Source organism: Oryzias latipes, chromosome 9 (genome assembly GCF_002234675.1).
Source record: "Oryzias latipes chromosome 9, ASM223467v1".
Classification (NCBI taxonomy): Eukaryota; Metazoa; Chordata; class Actinopteri; order Beloniformes; family Adrianichthyidae; genus Oryzias; species Oryzias latipes.
Window position 1 is genome coordinate 12,935,182 of NC_019867.2, and position 21,921 is coordinate 12,957,102.

The window sequence follows — 21,921 nt, forward strand, 5'->3', positions numbered from 1 at the left end:
CTCAGATACAAGGAGGACGTGTTCAGGTTATGAGTAAACGTACAGTCATATAAAAGAAAATACAATCTTATTTCAGTTGCAACAAAATAAAAGCATTTTGATCCCCACATATTTTGTAGAGTCAACCAAATTTTAAAAGGGGTGTGTGAAAGCTCCCCTTCCAGGAGAGATCTCGCTGCACGTTTCACAGAACATAAAAAATGTACAATTAGAACTTTTCATAAACAAACAGAATTTGTTTGAAAGATTTGTCTAAAAACCTTCTTATGACTAAAAGAAAAAAAAATTAGGCTTGCAGAGTTGCCTCTAAGAAAAAAAAAAACGATCCCTCTATCAAAGTGAGATGTTTCATTGCAGATGCCATGAAAGTGGTAGCTAAAGTCCAGAATGACAATAACAAAGTCCTCAAAAAAAAAAAAAGATGAGTCTAACTTCCTCCACAAGTAAACCGGAAACCTTTAGTGTCAAACAATCACTGACTCCAAATTCTGTTTCTTCAAAATGTTCCAAATTATGTTTATTAGAGATGGGCGTTAAACAAAATATATGACTTAGTCAGGACCAGATGATTGTTTCAATATCCTTTTGTTTAAATCAAAGAGGGTAAACAGAAAAATCACCACATTAGTCATAACACTGACATTCTACAGTTTACCCACTTTTTGTTGCTTTTTTGTGTGAAAGAATTTTTGTTTAACCCTAGAAAACATTTACTTCTTTGGTTGAAGCTCCCCTAATATTATGTCTTCTCTAAATGTTTTCTGTGTTTTTTGTTGTTACTTTTCAAATTTTCCCTGCTTTTCTCCCCCCTTAGTGCCACTTCACTGGCAGACAGTCGAGGCCAACCTGGTTGTGTCCGTGCATGCGGGTCATTATCTGGAAAACAGCTCAGAGCAATCCTGTTGTTTTTCTTGGTTTCTGTAGTAACAACCAAAACAGGATATGTCCTCAGATAATAAAACAAAAGTGGAGGTGCAGCAGCCAAGAATTCACCGGCAGAAGAAGAAGAGGAAGAGGGACCGGTCCACACCCACTGGCTGCAGACTGAAGGCTACTGTGTTCGCATATGCTAGAAGCATTCTTGTTGGCCTAAAGTGTTAAAAGGCAATTTTATAGACAAAAACTGCTGTGTCTAATATACGATTATCAGCAGGTTTTTAAAGAGACCTCATAATTTTCCCAACAACATGAAAAAAAGCCTTTTTACTCATTAAATGTCACGTTTTCGCTCTCTACTTTCCATGTTCTGTATGCGTAGTGTCAGATTTCATGTCACTATGAGGACACAAACTTGAATAAAACCCTTCTGCCACTTCCCCTCTCCCCCACAACCCATTCTACTCACAAACGCACACACACAGGTCAGGATGAAGGAGCGCGTATAACTTAAGTGACTTACTGATGTCATCAAAACACCAATGGCCAGCTGAATGTTATATAAGTTGGCTGTTGAAAAGAGTTTTCCTGCCAAAGCGTACAGATGAGGGCATTATGATGTAACCTCAGGGCACAAACTCATTTTGGATGAGGGAACTGGACATACATTTTAGCTTTAAAATCATGGGATTCTGTTCTTTTTCTTTTCAGGAAGCTTTTATTCTGTCAAAACTGGTTATTTGCCACACGTGGCTTCAAGTAACAAAAAAAAGGGTTAAGCAAGTTTAAGGTTAAAGCAAGATAAGTCTTCCAATGTTTCCAAAATGTCCTTTGCTCAAAAAAAAATAAAAGAATCCAGCTGATTCAGATACATTCTGTAAAAGAAAAGTTTATTCCAACAAGTAACATATACAGTACATCTTTTTTTAAACATAAAAAGTGCAATTTGCATTTTCAACTACAGCAATGTACAGTACAAAAATGACTGCATACTTAAATATAAAAAAATGGTTACATAAATGTAAAGTAACCTATTGTGATAGTTGTCACAGGGGTGACAAAAGCTTAAAACCCATGGATGATATGAGCATAAAAGCTTTACATCTATGAGCCTGATGACTCCTCTGAGTCTCTTTATTCCTCCCAAAGGTGCAAAAAAAAAAAAACGGTGACAGCACTTGAACGATTGACATTATGATTCACATCGTTGTTGTTGTTTTTTTAGCATCAGTGCCGCTTCCAAATAAAGACAGCCAAAAATAACTTTGGTTTTTAACATTTCAAAAAAAAGCACAACCATTGGCAGAAACAAATTGAAATGAGTAATCTGTAGACTACATGTTTCATTCACGTTGCATCTTATATATATATATATATATATATATATATAAGTCAGAAACTTTCAGCGGATTTTTAAAACGTGACTTGAAACATCTCGGTTTTGATTTCCACTCAAGCCTCCTACTAATTTAGCGTTGGTAACGATAAATATAATAACACGACTTTGATGTTTTTCTGGAAGATTGCTGGCTGTGTAGCAATAAAGCAAACAGTGCAAAGGAGCAACAAACACAGAAACAGATATGTTCTGTTTGTTGAAAACAGTGAATTTGCCTCTGGCAAAAGTTTAAAACTTTTCCTCTACACGTTCATAGTACTCATCTATCTGTGTGCAGTCAGTTTTGCGTCAAAACTGATTTCTTCCTTTTAAGTGGTGCAGCCAAAATAACTGGATTAAACTCCAGCCCGGTGCTTGTCTGGTAGGAGCTTCATAAATGCAACCCCCCCAAAAGATCAAAGTCTGATAAACAACCATGCATTTATCAAACACAGTTCATTCATGTAGACTCCCACTTGGTACCTGTGAGTAAAGGTATGGATTGCAAGATAAATGTTCTAGATGAGGTCATACCATCTCATTCTTCACTTTCACACAGTTCTGTGCCTCTGGTCTCTTGGTTAAGGCACTTTGAGTCCACGATTCAAACAAAGTTACTGGTGAACTGATGGCTTAAAACATTTGTCAGATACAGCAATGTGACTTTCATCACTGTGAACAGCAGTTTGAACAACAATGTGGCAAAAGAAAGGATTTTCTTCGCACATAACAGTTAGCCTTGTTGTTTTTTTCTCTCTCCTAAGGTTAAAATCTGTGCAGCCCTCTAAATCTCACAGAGTGACAAGTGAGGGGTCAACTTTTAGGGTCACCTGGAAGTGACGCCTCTGGACTGTGCAGGTCTGGCTCTGGAGACAGAGTCATAAGCAGCAGCGTTCCTGCATCAGAGGAACATGCTGAGCACAGGTCCTCGGAGGACAGGTCCAGGCTGGCCAGCTTGGCTAGAGAGTTGGACCGTTTTAAGCTGGAGGGCACGGTCAGGCCTGCCAGACGCATGCGGGTCTCAATCTCTTGTGCTCTCTGCCGCACAAGACCAGGTTTTCCCCTAACACTGCGGAGACTATCGCTGCTGGAGCTGCGTGTTAGGGTGGAGCCATGGGGCGACGAGGTGGGTGTGAAAAGCCCAGACCCCAGCGCCCCAAACAAGGATTCATTGGTCAGTGGCACCATCGGACACTCTGACCGCACTTGGCATGGTGTTGAAGAATTAGCTAAGTCACCTGCAAAACTGGAGGACTCCTCTTCTTTGTTATCGTGGGGGGAACATTTCTGGGACCTTTGGCATGTTTGCAAAGGTTTCAAAGTCTGCAGGCTCTGCTGAGACAAACCTGACAGTCTCTCTAGTCTCTCTGCACGTTGGCGGACCAACCCAGATTGATGGAGCTGCAACAGGGACTCCTGCTGTTTCCAGAGGAACTGAGTCTCTTCAGGCATTCCTGCAGAATGTCTCTCACTAGTGTCAGTATTTATATCAAGGAAAGTACCAACGTCCTCCAGCTCCACTGGCTGCCCGGATTCTCCTGGGTTCTCGTCTTTGTCAAATGGAGCAGCAGGTAGAGAGGCAGCACAGTTGGCACAGTTACACAGCGGGCCACAGGGGCACAGCAGCTCCACTGAAGATGGGACACCTTCAGGAAAGTTATGGGACTGTGGGAAAATAGCACTTGGGACTTTTGGGGTAGAGCTGGGGTTAAGGCAAAGCTTAGGAGTAGGGGCTAAAGACTCGTTTTTCCAACAGGACTTAGTCTGATCCAACCTAGACAGCATAGAAGTATCACTTGGAAGAAGGATGACAGGTGCATTTTCCTAAATGTAAGAAAAGCAAAAAACAAAAAATTACAATGACTTACTTTTCGTTTGAAGGTATGGGGTTATGTTACCTGTCAAACTTACATTGCAGTCATGCACAAAGCTCAAGCGATTGTTGTTGTTGGAGTTTTCATTGAGGGTTGCCAGATCCATCCCCATACCCTCTGCATCTCCCTCTGCATCCTGGGTTTCACTCCTGTTTCCTTCGCCTCCGCCTCCCTCGTCTGGCTGCATTAGTACCTCCATCTCCGCTTCTTCTTTTTGCACCTCCTCCTCATCCTCCTCCTCCACTGTGCTGAACTCCAGCCTCAGGCGCAGCTCCTCCAAAGGCTCGGGGCCACGGCCGCACGTCTGGGCGGCAGTACCTTCTGCTGTGGGCCCAAGGTGTGAGAGCGGCAGGCCTTCTTGACCATCAAAGGCCTCATCATCCAACAGAGCATCACGCTCCACATCATCTATTTCTATAAAAACTTTCTCCATGCTGAGAAGAGGAGGCCCGCGAACTGGTGTTGACGGCTCGCTGTCCAGGGCCGAGTCAGAGAGTCGGCGGAAATAGTAGTTGTTGTAGGCTGGGTCAATTTCCAGAGCAACGGTCCTGTACTGAGAGGGACACGCTGCACCTTTCTCTGACAACTCTTCCTCACAGCAGTGAAACAGTCCAGGCTCTGGAGTCAGATGTTCTCCTTCCTCACCCCCACAGTGCTGGGTCAACCCCTGCTGACTGTCCGCCATCTCACAATCTGTGTCAGGTTGCCACAGCTTGTTGTGTCTCTGTTTGCTGGAAGCAGAGAATATTCTTTGCGCATTAGAAAAAAAAGCAGAGAAATTTGAAAAAATAAAACAAAATAACCAAAGGCCTTACCTAGCATCTAAAATGCCTTCATACTCTGCAAGCTGCCTCATGAAACCTGGATTGGGTCGTGTGATGTTCCTCTTTTCCTTAACAAAGTTGTAGGCCTTCTCCAGCGACCAGCCATACTCCTTCATGGCGTAGGCGATGACAGTAGAAGCAGAGCGACTGACGCCCATCTTGCAGTGAACAAGACACTTGGAGTGATTTTTTCTGTGGGTTTAGTAAATACAAAACAGCAAACACATTTAGAGACAAATTTTAAATAAACCAGACACTTAAACTCAAGGATTTATCTCAACAACATTACTCTGAAAAGTCAAAGAAAAGCCAAACAGGAGTCATGACAGAGTATAACCAACACAGGAGTCCAATTCTTGTTTTTACTTTTAGTAATGATTTAATTATAATAAATAAATTGGATAATAAATGTGTCAGTGGTGTTCAGTGTCTTACAGCATTTGTTAAATGTTAACACAAGGAGACTCATATTTGGGTTTGCTTCTGTTTGGGGTCACAGAAACTGCTTTGCTGGTTCCAGGAGGATCATAAAACACCACTGTTTTTATTAAAAATCTTACTTGGAATGACCAGTTATAGATGTGAAACTAAAGTTTATTCCAAAGTGGCAACTCAAAAAAGCTGGTCAAGTTTCAAATACGTTACACCAAACAAATGAGGGACAACCCAGCATTGAAAAAAGAAACTTTCCTGTAAAGTCTTTCAAAATGCAAACAAAAAACTAACATTTGAAAAAGTTCTTGTTGAGAGGAGACATCTATTGTGTAATTATAATTATTTGAGCATTTGCAAATGTTAAGGGTTGTTTGTCAGAATATGTAATTCTTATTAACGAAGTATATTAGAAGCCTGAATTTGCATATACAGGAGTAACATTTGTAATCTTTGTACGTATCATGGAATAATTTCACTTTTTGCTGCCTGTCAGGTTGTGTTTCAGCAACACAATGCATTGTAAATGTTTAACAATAATCAGTCAAACACTGTTTTATTAAAGATAAATAAGAGTTTACTAATAAGCAAATTCTCAAATCATTTCTCTTACTGAATGTGAGTAAGTAGGTGAGTGGGACGGACTGGCGACCTGTCCGGGGTGTACCCTCCCTTTGCCCAACACCAGCTGAGTTAGAGTCCGGGTTAAGAAAACGGCTGGATGGATTTATTTTCCTGTCCTGTAGACTCACTTTGCTTTGACGATAAAGTTGTATGTTTCGTTCCAGTGGGCTAGCAGGTCGGTGGAATCCTCATCGTAAACGCGCACGTTGTGATAACTGAACGTCCCGGGGAAGAAGTTGTCAATCTCCCGGGTAACGTTGAGAATGTAACTCACCCTGAGAAAAAAAGATAACAGGAACTCCACATTCTTTTCTTGTTGGAATGATAATGAAAATATGTGTTGTGTGTGGTTATTGTAGCTGCTTCATTATCTAAAATAAATCACCCCGTCTCTTGCAGCTCCTCCAAATTAGATGCATTCCACTCAGATCCCTGAAAACAAATGAGGAAAAAACATTGTTTTGATTGTGAATTTTTCCTTTAGGGTAAGCCTTTCTTTAGGTCTAAACTGATTATTTCACAGAGGGAACTATGTAAACACCACACAAGGCTTTGGGATTATACTTGTACTTGCTCATACTGCTTTGTTTTTCACATGATTTTAGTGAATGCAAAGCACTTCCTACCAGGTAGACATGGTCAAAGATGAGAGTAGCTTTGTCCATCTGGCCAAGAATTAGCAGCATTTCATTATCTATGAATTCTTTGAATTCCTTAAGGTTGCAGTTCATGTTCTGTTCCAACTTTGTGCGGATCTGCAAGATACAAATTAAATTGCAATAAAGTTTGATTTCCTGGCAAGGTTTTGCTGAAGGAAAACTTACATTAGTATTTTCTTTTTCAATTATTAGTGAAGCTTTTGTTTATCTGATAAACCAAATAGGTAATGCTCAACGCTCAATGCACAACCAGGAAAATGGTTCAAAAATATGTTCCAGACAGGAATTTCACCATTTGTGATCCTAAAAACAGGAAATTTTTGTTTAACGATAAGGGCAGATATCAAAATAGAGACCTGGAAACCCCCAAATTCTCCCAAGTAAAACTGAAGTTTCCTTAATAAATACAACAGCACGGAAACTGGTCAGCACTGATACACAAAAAGATTTGCGCCGAAGAGCCATCAGCTGGAACCTTCAATCGAAAGTTCAATCAAACCAAGAAACACAGATAAGAAATGCCCTTTGCTGATGAAAAATAAAAAAAATACACTTTTCCTAAACGTGGATATGGAAATCTGATGTCAATTATTTAATTGTACCAAACAACATATTTGATTACCAAGGGGAAAAAAAGAAATATCTGATTATTAAGGAGTAATCACCAATTCTCAAACCAAATACCTTGTAGTTCAGAAAAAACAGTTTAAAGAATCCTGTATGACATGATTATATACAGAGAATTCTCCAAAACAAACTCTGGTAACTTTAGCCGTTAGGAGGTGTTGCAACAGCTGGAGCAAATCAAGCTGTATCAACATTTTAAAGACTTCTATCCTTTGTAAAAATAATAATAAACAACAGCCAAACCCATGACGTAAAGGGTATTTTTAATGTAAAAGCTTTTAATGGAAAGAGGGAGAGTTTGACTAATTAGGTGTCTTTAAAGTGAGCTCCCACTTCAGTTCTACTTTGGTTGTTTATTCTAAACAGGTACCGTGAATTAATTACCAGGGTGGCAATTTATATTAAATAAATAAAAAATAAGCAAGTAAATAAAGAAAATTCTTATGCATGTCATCTTGTAAATGCAACGACTGACCTGACAAAGAGCAGAAATGCAAGAAATGCTTAAAAACTCAGTTAATGTAATAGTTATTTGAACTGTCATTTACATTTGTATTCATTTTTCCCCCGCAAAGAATTAAATGTTTTTTTAACAAGTTTTAACAAAAAGTTAGGAGTTAGGGAATACTAGTCAAAAAAAGAGCTACTCTATCGATTAATCTTATTTTTTTTATTTTTAAGAGAATAAAATTAATGCAGCAACTTTAAATGAATGAAAGCACATAAAAGGCCATGATTACCAACTGTTTTGTGCTCTCATGCTTTTACCTGTTTGCAGGTGACGTTCTCGAGGTCCTGGCACGTCATGATGCTTCTGAGTTTGGCTTTAATAAGGCACTCTGTTCTTTCTCTCTCTGACGGCCTAAAAAGACATTCAAATCATGCTATGAATCCTTCTTGGCACATCGCTTTTCCAGCAGGGATTTGTCTCCGTGTTGGTTCATGGCCTTGCTTACTTGTCGACAAACATGATGGGTGAATCTGGCCGTGGCGTCTCCAAGTCCTTCATGGCGTTCCACTCGTTAATGCAGCTCTGGTCGGAAGCGATGCAGCTTTCGTAGTAGCCCATCCAGGTGAGAGCTATACCTCCAGGGAAATAGTTAAACCTGCGAGAAACTTCGCAAGCTTTGTGCAACACCTGCAAGGCGGACCTGGACATTTGTTCAAAAATAAAATCACATACAGACATGCATTAGTCAAACTTTTCAAAATACACCAAAAAAATAAAACAATCAATGGCCTTAAACCTACTGGTATGAGGCAAAGACGTGGCTTCATACCAGTAGGGGGCATAATAAATCAGCTCTGCCTCCGTCTGCATCACTGCAGCAGTGCCTTTCAGTAGACTGGTGTGCAGTGAAAGCAACAGTGAGTCCTGAGGGGGATTACTCACCACATCGCCTGCACTGACACAGGTTTGAAGACATGCGTCCGACCTGCTGTGTTCACTGTAAAGCCCCTAAACAGCGGACAAAAAGAAAAAAATGGTTGGTCACATAGTTTCAGTTCAATCAATGAACCAAAAAGATTGGGGAGTAATCCAGAAATAGCTCAACATAAGAAAGCATTTTCTTTTTCCTTATAATGTGTCAAAATATATTTTACAAGAACACGGTGAGAGAAAAGGCTGATCACACTTGCAAGATTTTTCTTCCACTTATTACTAAAAGCAGTTTTTTAGGGTGTAGCAATAATGTGCAGGTATTTGAAGGTAAAAAACAACATTAATTAAACTAATTTTAGTAGAAAGGTTGGATTGTTGAAGTTGGTTTGAGAAAGTTTCCAAAACTGTCTAAATGAGTCAATTGCTCCCTTTTTTGTTATCAGCGGTGACTACAATTATAAAAACTCACCCATCTCCATCCAGATGGATCTTTGTATCACTCCACAGAGGTAGCACCATTCCAACTGAACAGCTTTTTCTGGAAAAGGGAAAGAAATGAAGAAATGATGAAGGAACACTGACAATAATACATGCAACTAAAATATAAAATGTCTTATACAGCTGTACAGGAACACAACTCTTTCAATGGAACATAGAGCACACAACAAACACAAAAATTACTTTAAAATCAATAAAACAATAACAGCTTAATCCCAAACATTAAAAATGATTATAAAGACCCACTTCGATCATATTTTGAGCTTTTTAAAAAGCATTTTCAACGGTCTTTTAACTATGATTACGTCATTTTAAGCCTAAATCAAAAAACATATTTTCTGCAGAGCGGCAGCTGTTCATCAAAAATTCGCCTCTGAGCAACCCTTGTTCCTTTTAAGATAAAAAAAGGAAAGCTAGAATCTGTATATCTGTTGATAGAAATGCATCTCTCCATAGCACAAAGGTTTTGAATGAATAAATACTCAGATATGCAGTTTTAAGCTTAACTTCCTGTGTACATGTCCTCCATTATCAGAGAAAATACCACAAGAACATGTTAAAAACAACCAAAAACACAATAAGATGAGCTTCTCTGTACCCGTCTTTGTTATTGACGTCGATTCCTAGAAGAATGTTCTCCTCTGTGTCCTGTCGACCGCTGGTGTACACCACCACCATGTAGCGTACGCGATCTGACCGTGCACTCTCCAGCCGCACCGCCTGCACAGGAGGCAGAGTTTACTCCACCATGCTTTTCATTTTGGTGCAGCCTAACCAAAAATGTCAGCTCCAACTTCTTGTTTAAACAGCATCCCAGTTGAATGTACAAAACAAGAATAGACAAAAATCTGTCTTAGATATTACAACATATGAGAAAACAAAGGTAGTAAATGTAACACGAGCGCATACGCACGTGTAAACTATGGAAACATTTTGCAATCCTCCCCTCAAATTAGCAATGAGCTCATAATTACAGTGAGCACATAAGTGTGCAATAAAATGCATTCGAGGGTTTGCAGGTGTTCAGTTCCTGCCAATGTGTGTTTATGTTGTTTTTTTGGTTTTTTTTTTTTAATGAATGGAGGTATTCATACAGTGACTCACCAGTTTGATTCTGTCCTCTGAGCGCAGGATGTTTATCATCACCTGTAAGTGTTGGGGTAGGTCACCTGTTGGGACAGATGCCGTTTGTTCATCTGATCAAATGGACAGCACGGAGTAAAACTAACAAGATCAATGCTGGCATCCTAATGAACATACAAAATGTCGATTTTACTGAAGAGGTTTAACATGCTTCTTGTAAATCTGAGATGTCTTTTAGTCTTGTAGGACTAAAAGACAAAATAAACTGAGCACAGCAATCTGTCTTTAGGCGAGGAGGTGTATCAACGATAAACACAAAACCTTCCATCATTTGCTGCATCTTTTCTGCTTCTGTTTATTAGAATCAACATTGAGGCTATTCTCAGAGCTGTGTACCTGTGTGTTTAGGAAACTTGTCTCAGTGAGACTAAGAAAGGTTGTGTGGGGTTAGACAAATGGTAATGGCCTTCCCTTAATCGTTAACAGAAGTTTTTCCCACAGTGCTGCCATACGTGAGATTTAAGCTCTAATCTGCCTAAGCTATAGGTCTGGAACACGCTTATCGACACCACGGTATCCATTCTCCTCACCTCGGCCGCAACATCTGCTTGCAGCGCTAAACACTGCAGCACCTAACAGGCCTGAAATGCAATGCAAAGGAGATGAGGAGCACGATCAACAGGAGGTCATGTGGTTCTCACCTGCATGTTTGTGGGGAGGATGGGCTTTCTGGCCCTGGGGACTGCTTCCCTGCTGCAGGAACAGAGCAGCACCCTTCACCATGAAGAAGCTCTCGCTTAAGCTGCAAACAAATGCAACTAAAGAGTTACCGGCTGTGGAACGCACGCTTTAAACATTTACAACACCTTTACTTCAACCTTTGCCAAGGATAGAAAAACAAGAGAAAACACGCTCTTTAACATTAAACAGGACAGCTCAGCTGAGTTAGAAAGAGCCAGCAAGATAAGCATCAAACATAGCTGTTTGCTGCTGGCACTCTGAGGAAAAGCCAAGTTGCCACGTTGCAGGAGCTGAACTCCAATCTGCCACAGCCATGAATCAATCTTTCATTTGTGCTTATCTGTCTTCTCCCTGCTGCATGTGCCTCACTCAGAGGAGATCTGTCAGGTCTTCTCTGGTTTGCAGCAATGCGGTGCACCCACCCCACCAATAAAAAAACAAAAAGACCTAACTGCACTAATTGTGTTACCCAGTTTTTGCAGTGACCTCAAATCTGCACTGAAGAGTGTGCACGTGATCATCAGAGCACCTGTTGGCAGTCTGTATTCTGCACACGGAGTCTTGAAACTCAGCAAGTACTGAACTGATGAGTGACAGAAGCAAAACAAAATCCAAGAAAACCTGCCTTTACACACAGCTATAATGACATCAGTGTACTGAGGTGGTGACGGTTGGTAAATGTGAACTTGAGAGCCAAAACCCAAGTCTACAACAATAGGCTTATTCATGCAACCTGTATGTTGAGTCGTCTTTTCCTTTTTTTTGTTTGTTTGTTTGTACTGTGCTGCATGAACTATACATGGATTTCATCCTAGTTTAGAGTTGCTGTTTTGTTTTTTAGGTGGCACCAGAGGCAAAATATGATTTTCAGTTGTGTGATTTGCTTTTATTTCTTAAAAGAAAAATTTTAATGTTTGAAAAAAAAAAATCTTGGAACAAAAATATTTTTTTTGGGAAAATATAAAAAATTTTTCTCTTTATAAAATGGACCACAGCCCTATGAAAACAGACACACTGATAAACAGAAACAGCTTTGACATGGTAACTTGCCAAGCATATTTGAAAGAAAGAAAAAAATCTAGTTGCATTTGGTTTTCATAAATGAAATTCTTCTGAAAGAACTTCTGAAAAATGTGCTCTCTGAATCAGCTCTTTTTAATCAGACATCAAAAACGGCACACAAAGAAGAAAGCCTGACTGAAATGAAGCATTTTGTGGGAAGAATGGATTTTATTTTGCATATTTCAAAATCAATTTTAACCCCCCACTCCCAAGCAAAACAGAACAAAAAGCGCTTTTGTCATGAGTTGCATGGGTGGACACTTCTTTAACGAGAGCTTTTGTGTCTCTGTGCTAGTTTTTAGGTTCTTTCCATCCTTTACATGGCATAAACGGGGCCGGTTTGACGTCACAAAATGAAAATATTATGGAGTGAACGTGGCAATATGCGATGTCAGGTCTTTGTACACCCTAACCACTAATTGGTGCTCTTTAAACTTGTAACCCGACAGACACACTTCATAATTTCAGAGACGTGTGAAACTTTTTTCTCATGTGTAAATCAAGAGCAGTCAGCCTAATTGAACAGCTTCTGTCGGGCTGTCTGTGTCTTTCCAGCACCCTGCTTTCAGTTTGTCCACAAATGCTAGAGCTAAAAATACATCTGCTAACAATCCAAACTGTTTGCCAATGTGCATATATATTCATATTACACCTATAGTCCTATAGTCAGTTACAGAGGAACAGAAATCAGGCAGATTATAGTTAATTGTTAATGAAACCATTTAAAATTAAATCCACTTTAATCTGGAGCAAGTCATTTAAGTTTTTGGTTTAAAATCAAGGACACTTTTTAAAACTCATTTACTCACATGCGGTTTATCTCACTCTGGGTCAAGACAGCATTCTCCACAAAATAAGGTAACATCTTCATCATGGCCTCCTGAATGGGTCCCACAACCAGATGCATCCTGTTAACCCAAATGCAAACCACGTCTCCCCAGCGCAGATTAACTCTTCTTCATCCTCCTCCCGAAAACAGGCGAGGAGTAAAGGAGGAGGACCAAGCGCTTCCTTCCAGCATCTGGGTGACAGACTTATCTGTCAGTCCAAACTCATCAGTGGTATTCAGTGAAAAGGTCCTGTCTTCTCAGATGCCACTCCTTCTGGTTAGCTCTTCTCCGTCCTCATCGGAGTGTCTCAGCAAGTGAGTCAGCTTTCTGCCTGCAGGGGCACATTGCAGACTCCACCCACTACCTCAAGCACATGCATCCATCCAGCATCTTCCTTGTAACAGCTTTATGAAGAACGATAAAAGTCTCTACGAAGGAATTAAGACATTCCAGAGCAGCTTTTAAGATGAATGTGCCCGTCTGTCAGCACAAACCTCCTTAAATTCTAAACACGTCCGGTATCTTACAAAGGTTGAAACTCATTTCCAACAGCGTGTTCAAGAGCCAACAGACAACAAAAGCGTCTCCAGGAATCTCAGCATACGGGCCAGGAGACAGTGGTACAGGCAATTACAAGAGCTGGCACTGCCCCAAACCACTCAAATCTCATTATACACAAGCTTATAAAAGAAGGATTATCTAATCTCTCCCTCAAGAGGCCAATGCTAGCTGTCACTTGCTCACATGTAGCATCAAACACGCTGCCTGAGATTATTTGCGATTACGGCAGGTTAAGGAGGACATACTGCGCGCCTTTTATATCCCCAACATTTGCACTCCCTCTGAATATTCCTCACAGACAGCGAAAGAAAGATCAGAAATACGATGCAATGCAACAAAAAAGAAAGTTGACTAAAACTGTAGATAATTAGTAGCAAAGGATAATTTAAGGTTTGCACTTTGTTTCTGTCATGGGGCTTTGCAAACCTTAAACATACACAGTGAAGGGACACAACCACTAATCTAGTGGATTCCTCACAGAAGTGGGAATAACTAGTCCTTAATCTTTTCACATTCAACTGACAGTTTGGTAGAAACCTTAGAGTGTATTATTGTATGTTTGTGGAAGGGACAGCAGCAGGACTTTGTTTTAAAAAGGTTTTGGGTATAAGTGTATCTCAAAAGTAGAAAATAAGCCAGATAAATCTTCCTTGAGGATGACAGTTTTCCCTCCGCAGCCACAAGGTCTCACACAATCTCATCATAGTGATACCTAAAAGTTTTCTCTTGTTCTAATTTCTCTAGTTCCTCATATATCTGGACAATAGCAAATGGTGAATTTTCACAAACACACACTAAGTGGTCTTCGAATGCAGCAAAAAACAGCAACAAAATAGCAATTTTAGACATTTTTACTGGATCAGTTTTGGTCCAAAACAGCTTCTCAGGGTGATTTTCGCACACCAGCACAAAAAAAGAAGGGGGGAAAAAGCCTCCACTTGGGGCTTTCAATTGCATCATACTAGCATTTTTTTTCGCTGACACAACAGAAAGGCACAGAGAGAGGAAAAGGCACAACACAGAGGAAAAGACTTCTTCAGGTATCAGCAGAGAGAAGACGGGCTGAGGCAGGAAACCAGGACGTCCTCATTTAACCAAGGGAAAATAGGGTGCAGTTACTTTAATGCACTTTGCGTCTTTGTTTTGCCTTTTTGAACATACTAAACGTTATCCCAAAGTGTCATTTCTGCAGCGCACAAAAAAGACAAACCCACAGATTTATTTTTCTGACTGACAGTTTCCCTCTGAGCTTAACCGCTCCTCCTCAGCCTGAGCACATCCAAGCACACATCCTACTCCAACCTTTCTCAACTCTCCACCTCACAAGGTGGTAAAGTAAGATCCAGGCTTGGTTCAGAGCCATACACACCTGTGTGGTGTTTATGTTGGCCTGCGTTAGCCCCTCATCTTCTTATCATCGCTCAGTTTAGTTAAAAACAGCGAGCACAAACACACCCACGTGGCACAGTGTGCAGATGTCCATCAGCAAACGTAACCACACCGATGCTTTACCAAATCAGTACACGGCAATGCAATTTTCTGTCAAATAAAAGGCATGTTCCTGTACGATTATCATACATTTACTGCAAGATTGATTGCAACATCTGGCTTATAGATCATTCAAAAAATGTTAAACATCCAGCAGCGGGCCTAGACTTGCACAATGAACACATCATTCTTGCACACATACATTCGTCAGGGAGAATGAATGGGCTGTTGTGTAACTGACAAAAAGAGTTAAGTGTGACATTGCTCCTTATTCCACAAAAACAGGTTTCAATACTCTTTCAATAAAGACAAAAGAAAAAAAAAGAGTCCTGCTGTCATTCATCTATATAAAATAAAAGGGCCGTCACCTCCTCCATCCATGAGACACTTCCTAACTTTTAGAAACTTTTCCTTCTTAGGATTACCACTGAGCTATTTTTCCCTCTACTTAAAATGTGCAGCCCAAAAGTCAATTTCTGCCTTTTTACTTTTGTCTGGTAATTGTCCATCTAGATTCACATTATCCTGCAGAGTTCACTCTCAGAGGAGCACAGGTCACCTGTTTGGTCTGCACCTAAATTCCCAGCAGTCAAACAAAGTGGACTATCCTAGGAAAACAACTGGTGTGAACGGAATGTTACGTTTTAAGCCACTGACTGTACAAGAAAACTGGACTGAGCAGTTCCTCCCTCCTGGCATTCCAAACAGGAAGTACCTGCTGGTCCAAAGAACCCAAAGTCCCATATCCTTCCATTGAGAAATAAAGAGCTATTACTCAGCCATTTTATTTGTCAGAATAACCTACTTGCTCTACTACCAAGTTTTAACATGTTCTTGCTATTCCTGCCTTTTTTTATTATAGTTTCCCATAGTGCAAGTAATAAACTGACCAATCACATGCTTCAATAATAGGACATGGTCTCTCATCAAACGCTTAAAGTGTTTGATTGACAGATTCTCCCAAACACATTTTCAAATGGTAGGGGTGTGAACTACCAACAAACTCACTCCTGATTGCTGGGAGAGGTTGCCTTAAAAAATGTTGACTTAGAGCGACTCAAACCCATTACTTGTTAGCGACGATTCTGGTTCCAACATGGCGGCATAAGTAAGGCTAAAAAAATTCATTTTGTTGGAACCAAAAGCAAGTCATTTTCTTTTGAGTGATGTCCCACTCACTCGGTCCAGATCGCACCTACAGTCAGTGGTTTTGGCACAGGTCCGGCCACAGCTAGTATTTCCAATATGTAGTGTTTTTCTTTAGACATTAACAGAAATAGTAAAATGATATAATCGTTACTACTAACAAATACTCTCCCATTTATCCTTTTTTTTACACCATTCCACATTTTGACCATTTTTTATAATTTTTTATTTGTTTCTAGTATTTTACCTTGACGTACACCTTGGTATTTCCATGTTCTGTGTATTATCATACTTTCTGTTATGACATAGAAAGACCCTGTGCATTCAGCTGCTCTACATCATTCCCCAACAGTGTTTAGAATGTCTGGTTACTCTTAACTTCTTGTCAATTTCTTATTTGGACTTTTCCTTTATGTTCCTTCTTTCTCTCCCCTGTTAAACTCAGTTTTCGGGTCATATTTTCCTGTAAAAAAAAACATTAGTTCTATATAGTATCAGAGGTTCTCAATTAACCTGTTTTTAAATTTGAAGCAGTTCAGAAAATGAACCAAAAACTTCAACAACCCAAATAATAGTAAGGATGGAGGGACTTTTAGTCATTTCCAGGTAGGGATTTTGTTGGAAAAGTGGGTCAAAAGGCTGTAAAAAGAGCAAAATGACTTCACTTTGATGCAAAGCTCGAGAATAAACCCAATAACTGCAACTGTTAATAAATAAACTGCATGTTACTGCTGAAAAAACATGTTTTTTTTTATATTAAGAACCGATGACTGTGCCAACAAGACAGACAGATATTTACAACACCTGCTCTCATTTACTGATGCCAGCTTGTCTACCACTACACCAGATTTCCATCATGACTAAGAGACAGGGCTACAGTAAATCCATCAATAACACCTGTTTGGATTGTGTGCTTTGCTTCGCCATGTACTACGCAACAAGCGGGACATACCGTCAAAGTTAAAGTAAACTCACCTCTGATTTATTCGCCGCTCATCTTCACTCCCAAAATCCTGCAACACAGATAACATTTGTACCACACTGAGTCAAGGTGACGGTAATAATAAACATTCTCCAGCACCATTTTTAGCTCTCACCTAAATGCACAGAACTGGAAAAAAAAAGCAGAAATGGTTTCCTAAAACAAATGAACCTAAATACCAAAGGACAGGAAAAGAAAAATCTGAATTTACGGAGTATTCACTCCACTGAGATTGAGATTACTTTCGTGTTAACACAGTGGAATAGCTAAAATAAAGTGTTGAATATTGGATGAATATTGATAATATATGTGTTTGCTGTTAAAGAGGAAAAGCAAAATATTCCTGTAATTGCAGTTGACCTGACCATCTGACCTGTTTGGCTCTTGATTTGGTATAGAATAGGCCTGCAAAATAAGTCGCACATTTATTGTTATCGCGATATCAAGCTGTGCAATACTGTACCTATATTGCAAAAACGGGCAAAGATGTCAGTAAATGGTAACCTTAGATGTGCTAAACCAATCTTATGGCAGCTTGTAGTATTTAACAAAACAAATAAATCCATTTATGCATTTGACCAATCGGATGCAGTCCTTTAATGTTAGATGCTTGCCTCCTATGTAGACGAGGGTCATTTGGAGTGTAATTTAAGTTATGCTCTTATTTAAATGAAACTGTTGCAGTCACATGGAAATGATTTTTTTGGTTGTTTTGATATTTGTAAATTATATTGTCATCGCAATAGCGATCACTGGGCGGCAGTTTAGCTCAGGCGGTAGAGCAGGTCGTCCAACAACCAAAGGGTTGACAGATCAATCCCCACTCTCCCCAGCCAGCTGTCACCCCCCAGGCGTGGCTAGTCTGCAGCTCACCGCTCCCCCCAGGGGATGGGTCAAAATGCAGAGAAGAATTTCCCCATTGTGGGATAAATAAAGTATCAATTATTATTCTTATTATAATTGCAAACCGAGAGATTTCCTCTTATCATGCAGCCCTAGAATAAAAGGTCTCCTCAAGTTCATTCACTAAGGGGTCAGAGGTGGCTTGTAATAAGTTCCATTTACTCTAGAAAAGTAGCACTCCAAAGTTTGATTTGGCTATTTTCATCTGTAGTTGAGTCGATTGATAATGAAAAACCAGTAATCCATCTGAGCTTTATGGGCTGTTTTCAGCTACTTTATGTTTGTTTGTATTCTGGGGTTACATGGGATTATTTGCAAAAATATCCCATTCAGCAGATATCTGCGTAAAAAAAGTTATCATCTGCCTTGACTTGAACAAAAATGTCTGATTCTACGACCTGCCAATAAAGTTACATAACTATGATAACCGCATCAACACGTCGGAATCAAACTACAACGTGTCAGAGATGCTTTAGAATGGAAGAGACAGGCAGCAGACTTGTAAAGCAGCAGTGATTGTTGTGGTAAATCTTCATTTACCACAACAATTATTAATTTGAAAAAAGGGGAGACTTGATGTAATGTCATCAGCAAATAAATAAAAGGTTTTAATATTAGTTATTTGTATCTGCAAACAAAATATGAACTTTTTGGCAAAAAATCTAGAATTCTGCAACCATACTATTTATTGGAAAAAAATATACTTCTTTTTATTTTTTTACATTTTACTTTATATTTTAAAATACCAGATTATGGGCATTAATGTTAGTGTTGTGTTAGCGTGATTATTCGAGCAGTAATTAAAGTATTTTTTTAATAAGAGTAACTTTTTTTCTTATACAGCAATACTTTTTTGTCACTAAAAAGAAAGATTTCATACTTAAACATGAACAATAAAAAATAAGTTAAATCTATAATTGTATGTAAAGGGGGGGTAACAATTAATCAATTAATTGCCAAATCAATTTCCATTCCTATGATCCAATCAGATCGATCTGTCTGAGATAAGTTAAGAAAAAACCCAGAAGAGAAGCAAATTAACCTATACCATTATGAAACTGTTTTAAATAAAAATAAATTGATTATATTGATATTGGAAAATACCATTTGGATTTACAGTAGACATAGGTTATTTTACTAAAAACGACCAAGTGCCATCACAGGGGACAACACACAAAACAAGAGTGGGCTGAACTTTATGAAACTACAAGTTGAATGGATTTTTCATTAATTCTTGTTTACTTGTTTGTTTGTTCACATATTTAATTTACACTTGATTATCTTGCAAGAAATTCAAGGAATGTGTACGACTACACCTGCACTGTTGAGTACCTGGTTATTTATCACTAAGTTACACTGGTTGAATATTTGGCTGAAGGTGTCAGGGATCCATTCAGTCAGTGAATCGTATCATTCAAAATGAACCAATATCGACTACGAATCGGATCGTCAACCACAAATTGTGATATAAATCAAATCGTTAAAATGAACCGTTACACCCCTAATTGTTTGATTAACCTACATGAGAAATAAACACAGCATATTTTACTGGGAGTAGTAAAAACATACATTTATATATTTGAGGAGACACAGCTGACCTGCTTTTGGAATAACCAAATAAAATCTTAAAAAGGCTATTTTACCACTAAAGAAAAACTAACAAATGACCAACTGTTTTTTTTAAAGATCAAAAATACTAATATGTATTTAGAAAGTAGTAATGTCTTGTATTGAAAGCCTAATGTGGTTTGTTTACTCAGGTTTTCTTTCCCTACACCACAAACACCACAAACATGGCCCAACTCCCCCACCCCTCCCATACCTCCTGAAAAGATTACATCATAGCTGCAGACAATCATTTCTGCCTCCTTTTGCTGTCACATCTTGAACCCACGCTGCCAACAGCCAAGTCCAAAGGCGGTGTGGAAAAGAATTCTTAAACAAAGTTTAGGTTTATTTGCTGTAACTTACAACAAAGGTAAGGATATTTTGCTGATGTTTTATCACCAGGAAAAAAAGCTTTGTCAGGTCTGCTTAATTAAAAAAAACAACAACACAAAAATGAAGATTAAATATTTATGAGTACCAAGAAAGGGACATTGGTGAGTCGTTATTTCTCACAGCAAATCGTTTACAGCTCAGGAAGAAGACTCTTCTCATTGTGACAAGTGAGTAGCTCCCCCTACTGGCGTAATGCCTAAGTGCTAGAAAATATATGTATATAAATTTCTTTATATGTGCATTTTATGTTTTTGATTTTATGCCCTTTTTCAACATTAAATTATTTGTTGTTATGATTATTTCCGTTAAAAGAAAGCTGGAACTGCATATGACAAGAATTAAAGTCTCCTGTAATTAATGCCTCTTTAGACCTGGCGATTATTTACCATAGAAGCTGAAACTAACATGATAGCAAACAAAACGGTTTCTAACTTGTTAAAACGGTTTGAAACATTAACAATCGATATTTAACATTAAATCACAACAAACGTAAGAGTTCTGTCAACAAATTGCTGTTTATAGTCGTGTTCTGTTGTGATTTGCTAATCAGAAAATTCTGAATTTTCTATTCATGAACATTAAGTTAGCTATGGGGCACATTAGAATATTAAAATGCACTTTGAGCATAAGAGGACCAAATGCTGTTAACTAATGAGCCTATGCTTCTTTTCTTAAAGTTACTTCTTTCGTTTAATTTTCTATTTCGATATTATTGTACATTTCAAATATTAGTATATATGCCATCGTAGATTGCATATTAAAGCGTTGTAGTTAGCTAACAAGCTAGCATTACATGTTAACTAACTGTGCTAATTTAGCTTCAATGCGCAGGCCTCGCTTCGGCAGCATCCCTCATCCTCACTGACACCACGTAGACCTCCACACTGGAGCATCCCATCGCTGCACACATGGCCGTACCTCGCCTCCAGTTGTGGTCGCTGTGCTGGCGCTGGATGCGGCGCTTGGAGTCGGGGACCGCTGCAGGGTAACCAATGCCATGGCTGGAAGGTGAGGGTGATGCACCGAACCGGCCGCTATGGCCCGGAGATCTGCAGCTAGCTCTGTGGGGCTAACGGTTCATACAAGCGGTGAATGACGGGGAGAGGAAGCGTGTTTGGACCCCGCAGAAGCAGGATGGGCTGTCTGTCTGTGCCGCTTTAAGGTCTCACCCATCATATAGCAGTCATTATAATAAGAATATTACCATTTTATTACCTCAACACTGGAAAAGTAACTATGAATGATGCATTTTAGAGAAAAAAAGACAAACCAAATTTGGGGGGGCTCTCAAAGCTTTCACAGATAGGGATAAAAATAGCAATAAAGTGCTTTTTCTGAACTTCCATTTGGCTACATAGGTGACAGCATATTTGTTGTTTATTCACACAATTCCTGTTAGTTCTCTTAAGTTTTGTTGGCAATTCTTTGTTAATGTGGCACCAGTTTCACCAGAGGTCAAAGATTGAAGTTTTATATCTTTATTGCCACGGCCTGCTAGCAGAGAACAAAAGTCACTTGCAAGAAGAATGTGCCCTTGTCAAAAGTAAACTTAGCAAATACAAAATGTTTGCTTTTTTCCTTTTTAATGTAAAATAAATTGGTTGTGTTGTAGTTCATAAGATTTTATATATTTGTTTTAAGTTGAAACTTAAAATAAGGAAAACTTTTCTTCTTCCAGGTTCTGGGAAATTATTTGTAGGCCTATAATCTAATTAAAGTTAGTCAAAATAAATAACATATTTCGAACAAAATGGTTGTAGATGTGTGGTGCACATTAGTATATTGCTGACAAATAAATCGAATTAGCCTTTACAAAGTGATCAACTGTGTTTTTTCTCAAATTTTGAGTAGTTTTTGTATCACTGCTTTCAGTTTAAAATGGGTTTTCCCTGGACTTTTTTGAAAGCGTCATTAAATTGCTTTGAATCACTCATCTTGCATGATACTC

The 21,921-nt window shown here is 39.0% G+C and overlaps 1 protein-coding gene across 2 annotated transcripts; it reads right to left on the reverse strand.

Moving 5' to 3' along the window:
* Nucleotides 1-1,745: 1,745 nt before the first annotated feature.
* Nucleotides 1,746-21,874, reverse strand: ssh1 (slingshot protein phosphatase 1). 2 transcript variants are annotated; one of them, XM_020705935.2, is made up of 15 exons: nt 20,892-21,874; nt 17,063-17,100; nt 10,961-11,061; nt 10,281-10,345; nt 9,775-9,896; nt 9,148-9,216; nt 8,688-8,753; nt 8,251-8,445; nt 8,063-8,156; nt 6,635-6,763; nt 6,394-6,440; nt 6,137-6,283; nt 4,944-5,144; nt 4,166-4,859; nt 1,746-4,078 (listed from the first exon to the last, which is right to left on the reverse strand). In XM_020705935.2, exons 1-15 carry the CDS (start codon nt 20,970-20,972, stop codon nt 3,068-3,070), a joined length of 3,060 nt encoding a protein of 1,019 aa, XP_020561594.2. In that variant the 5' UTR covers nt 20,973-21,874; the 3' UTR covers nt 1,746-3,067. The 2 variants fall into 2 exon arrangements, with proteins under 2 accessions (XP_020561594.2, XP_023814234.1); XM_023958466.1 differs by lacking the exons at nt 17,063-17,100; nt 20,892-21,874 and adding an exon at nt 12,872-17,035.
* Between the last annotated feature and the right edge of the window lie 47 nt (nt 21,875-21,921).

Bases quoted from the DNA above. Each gene is read 5' to 3' on its own strand.
- ssh1 (XM_020705935.2), bottom strand. From the start codon at position 20,972: ATGGCATTGGTTACCCTGCAGCGGTCCCCGACTCCAAGCGCCGCATCC. The intron at 8,157-8,250 runs GTAAGCAAGGCC...ATGTCTTTTTAG, and splicing joins CCCATCATGTTTGTCGACAA to GCCGTCAGAGAGAGAAAGAA. The intron at 6,284-6,393 runs GTGATTTATTTT...TTTTTTTCTCAG, and splicing joins GAGGAGCTGCAAGAGACGGG to GGTGAGTTACATTCTCAACG.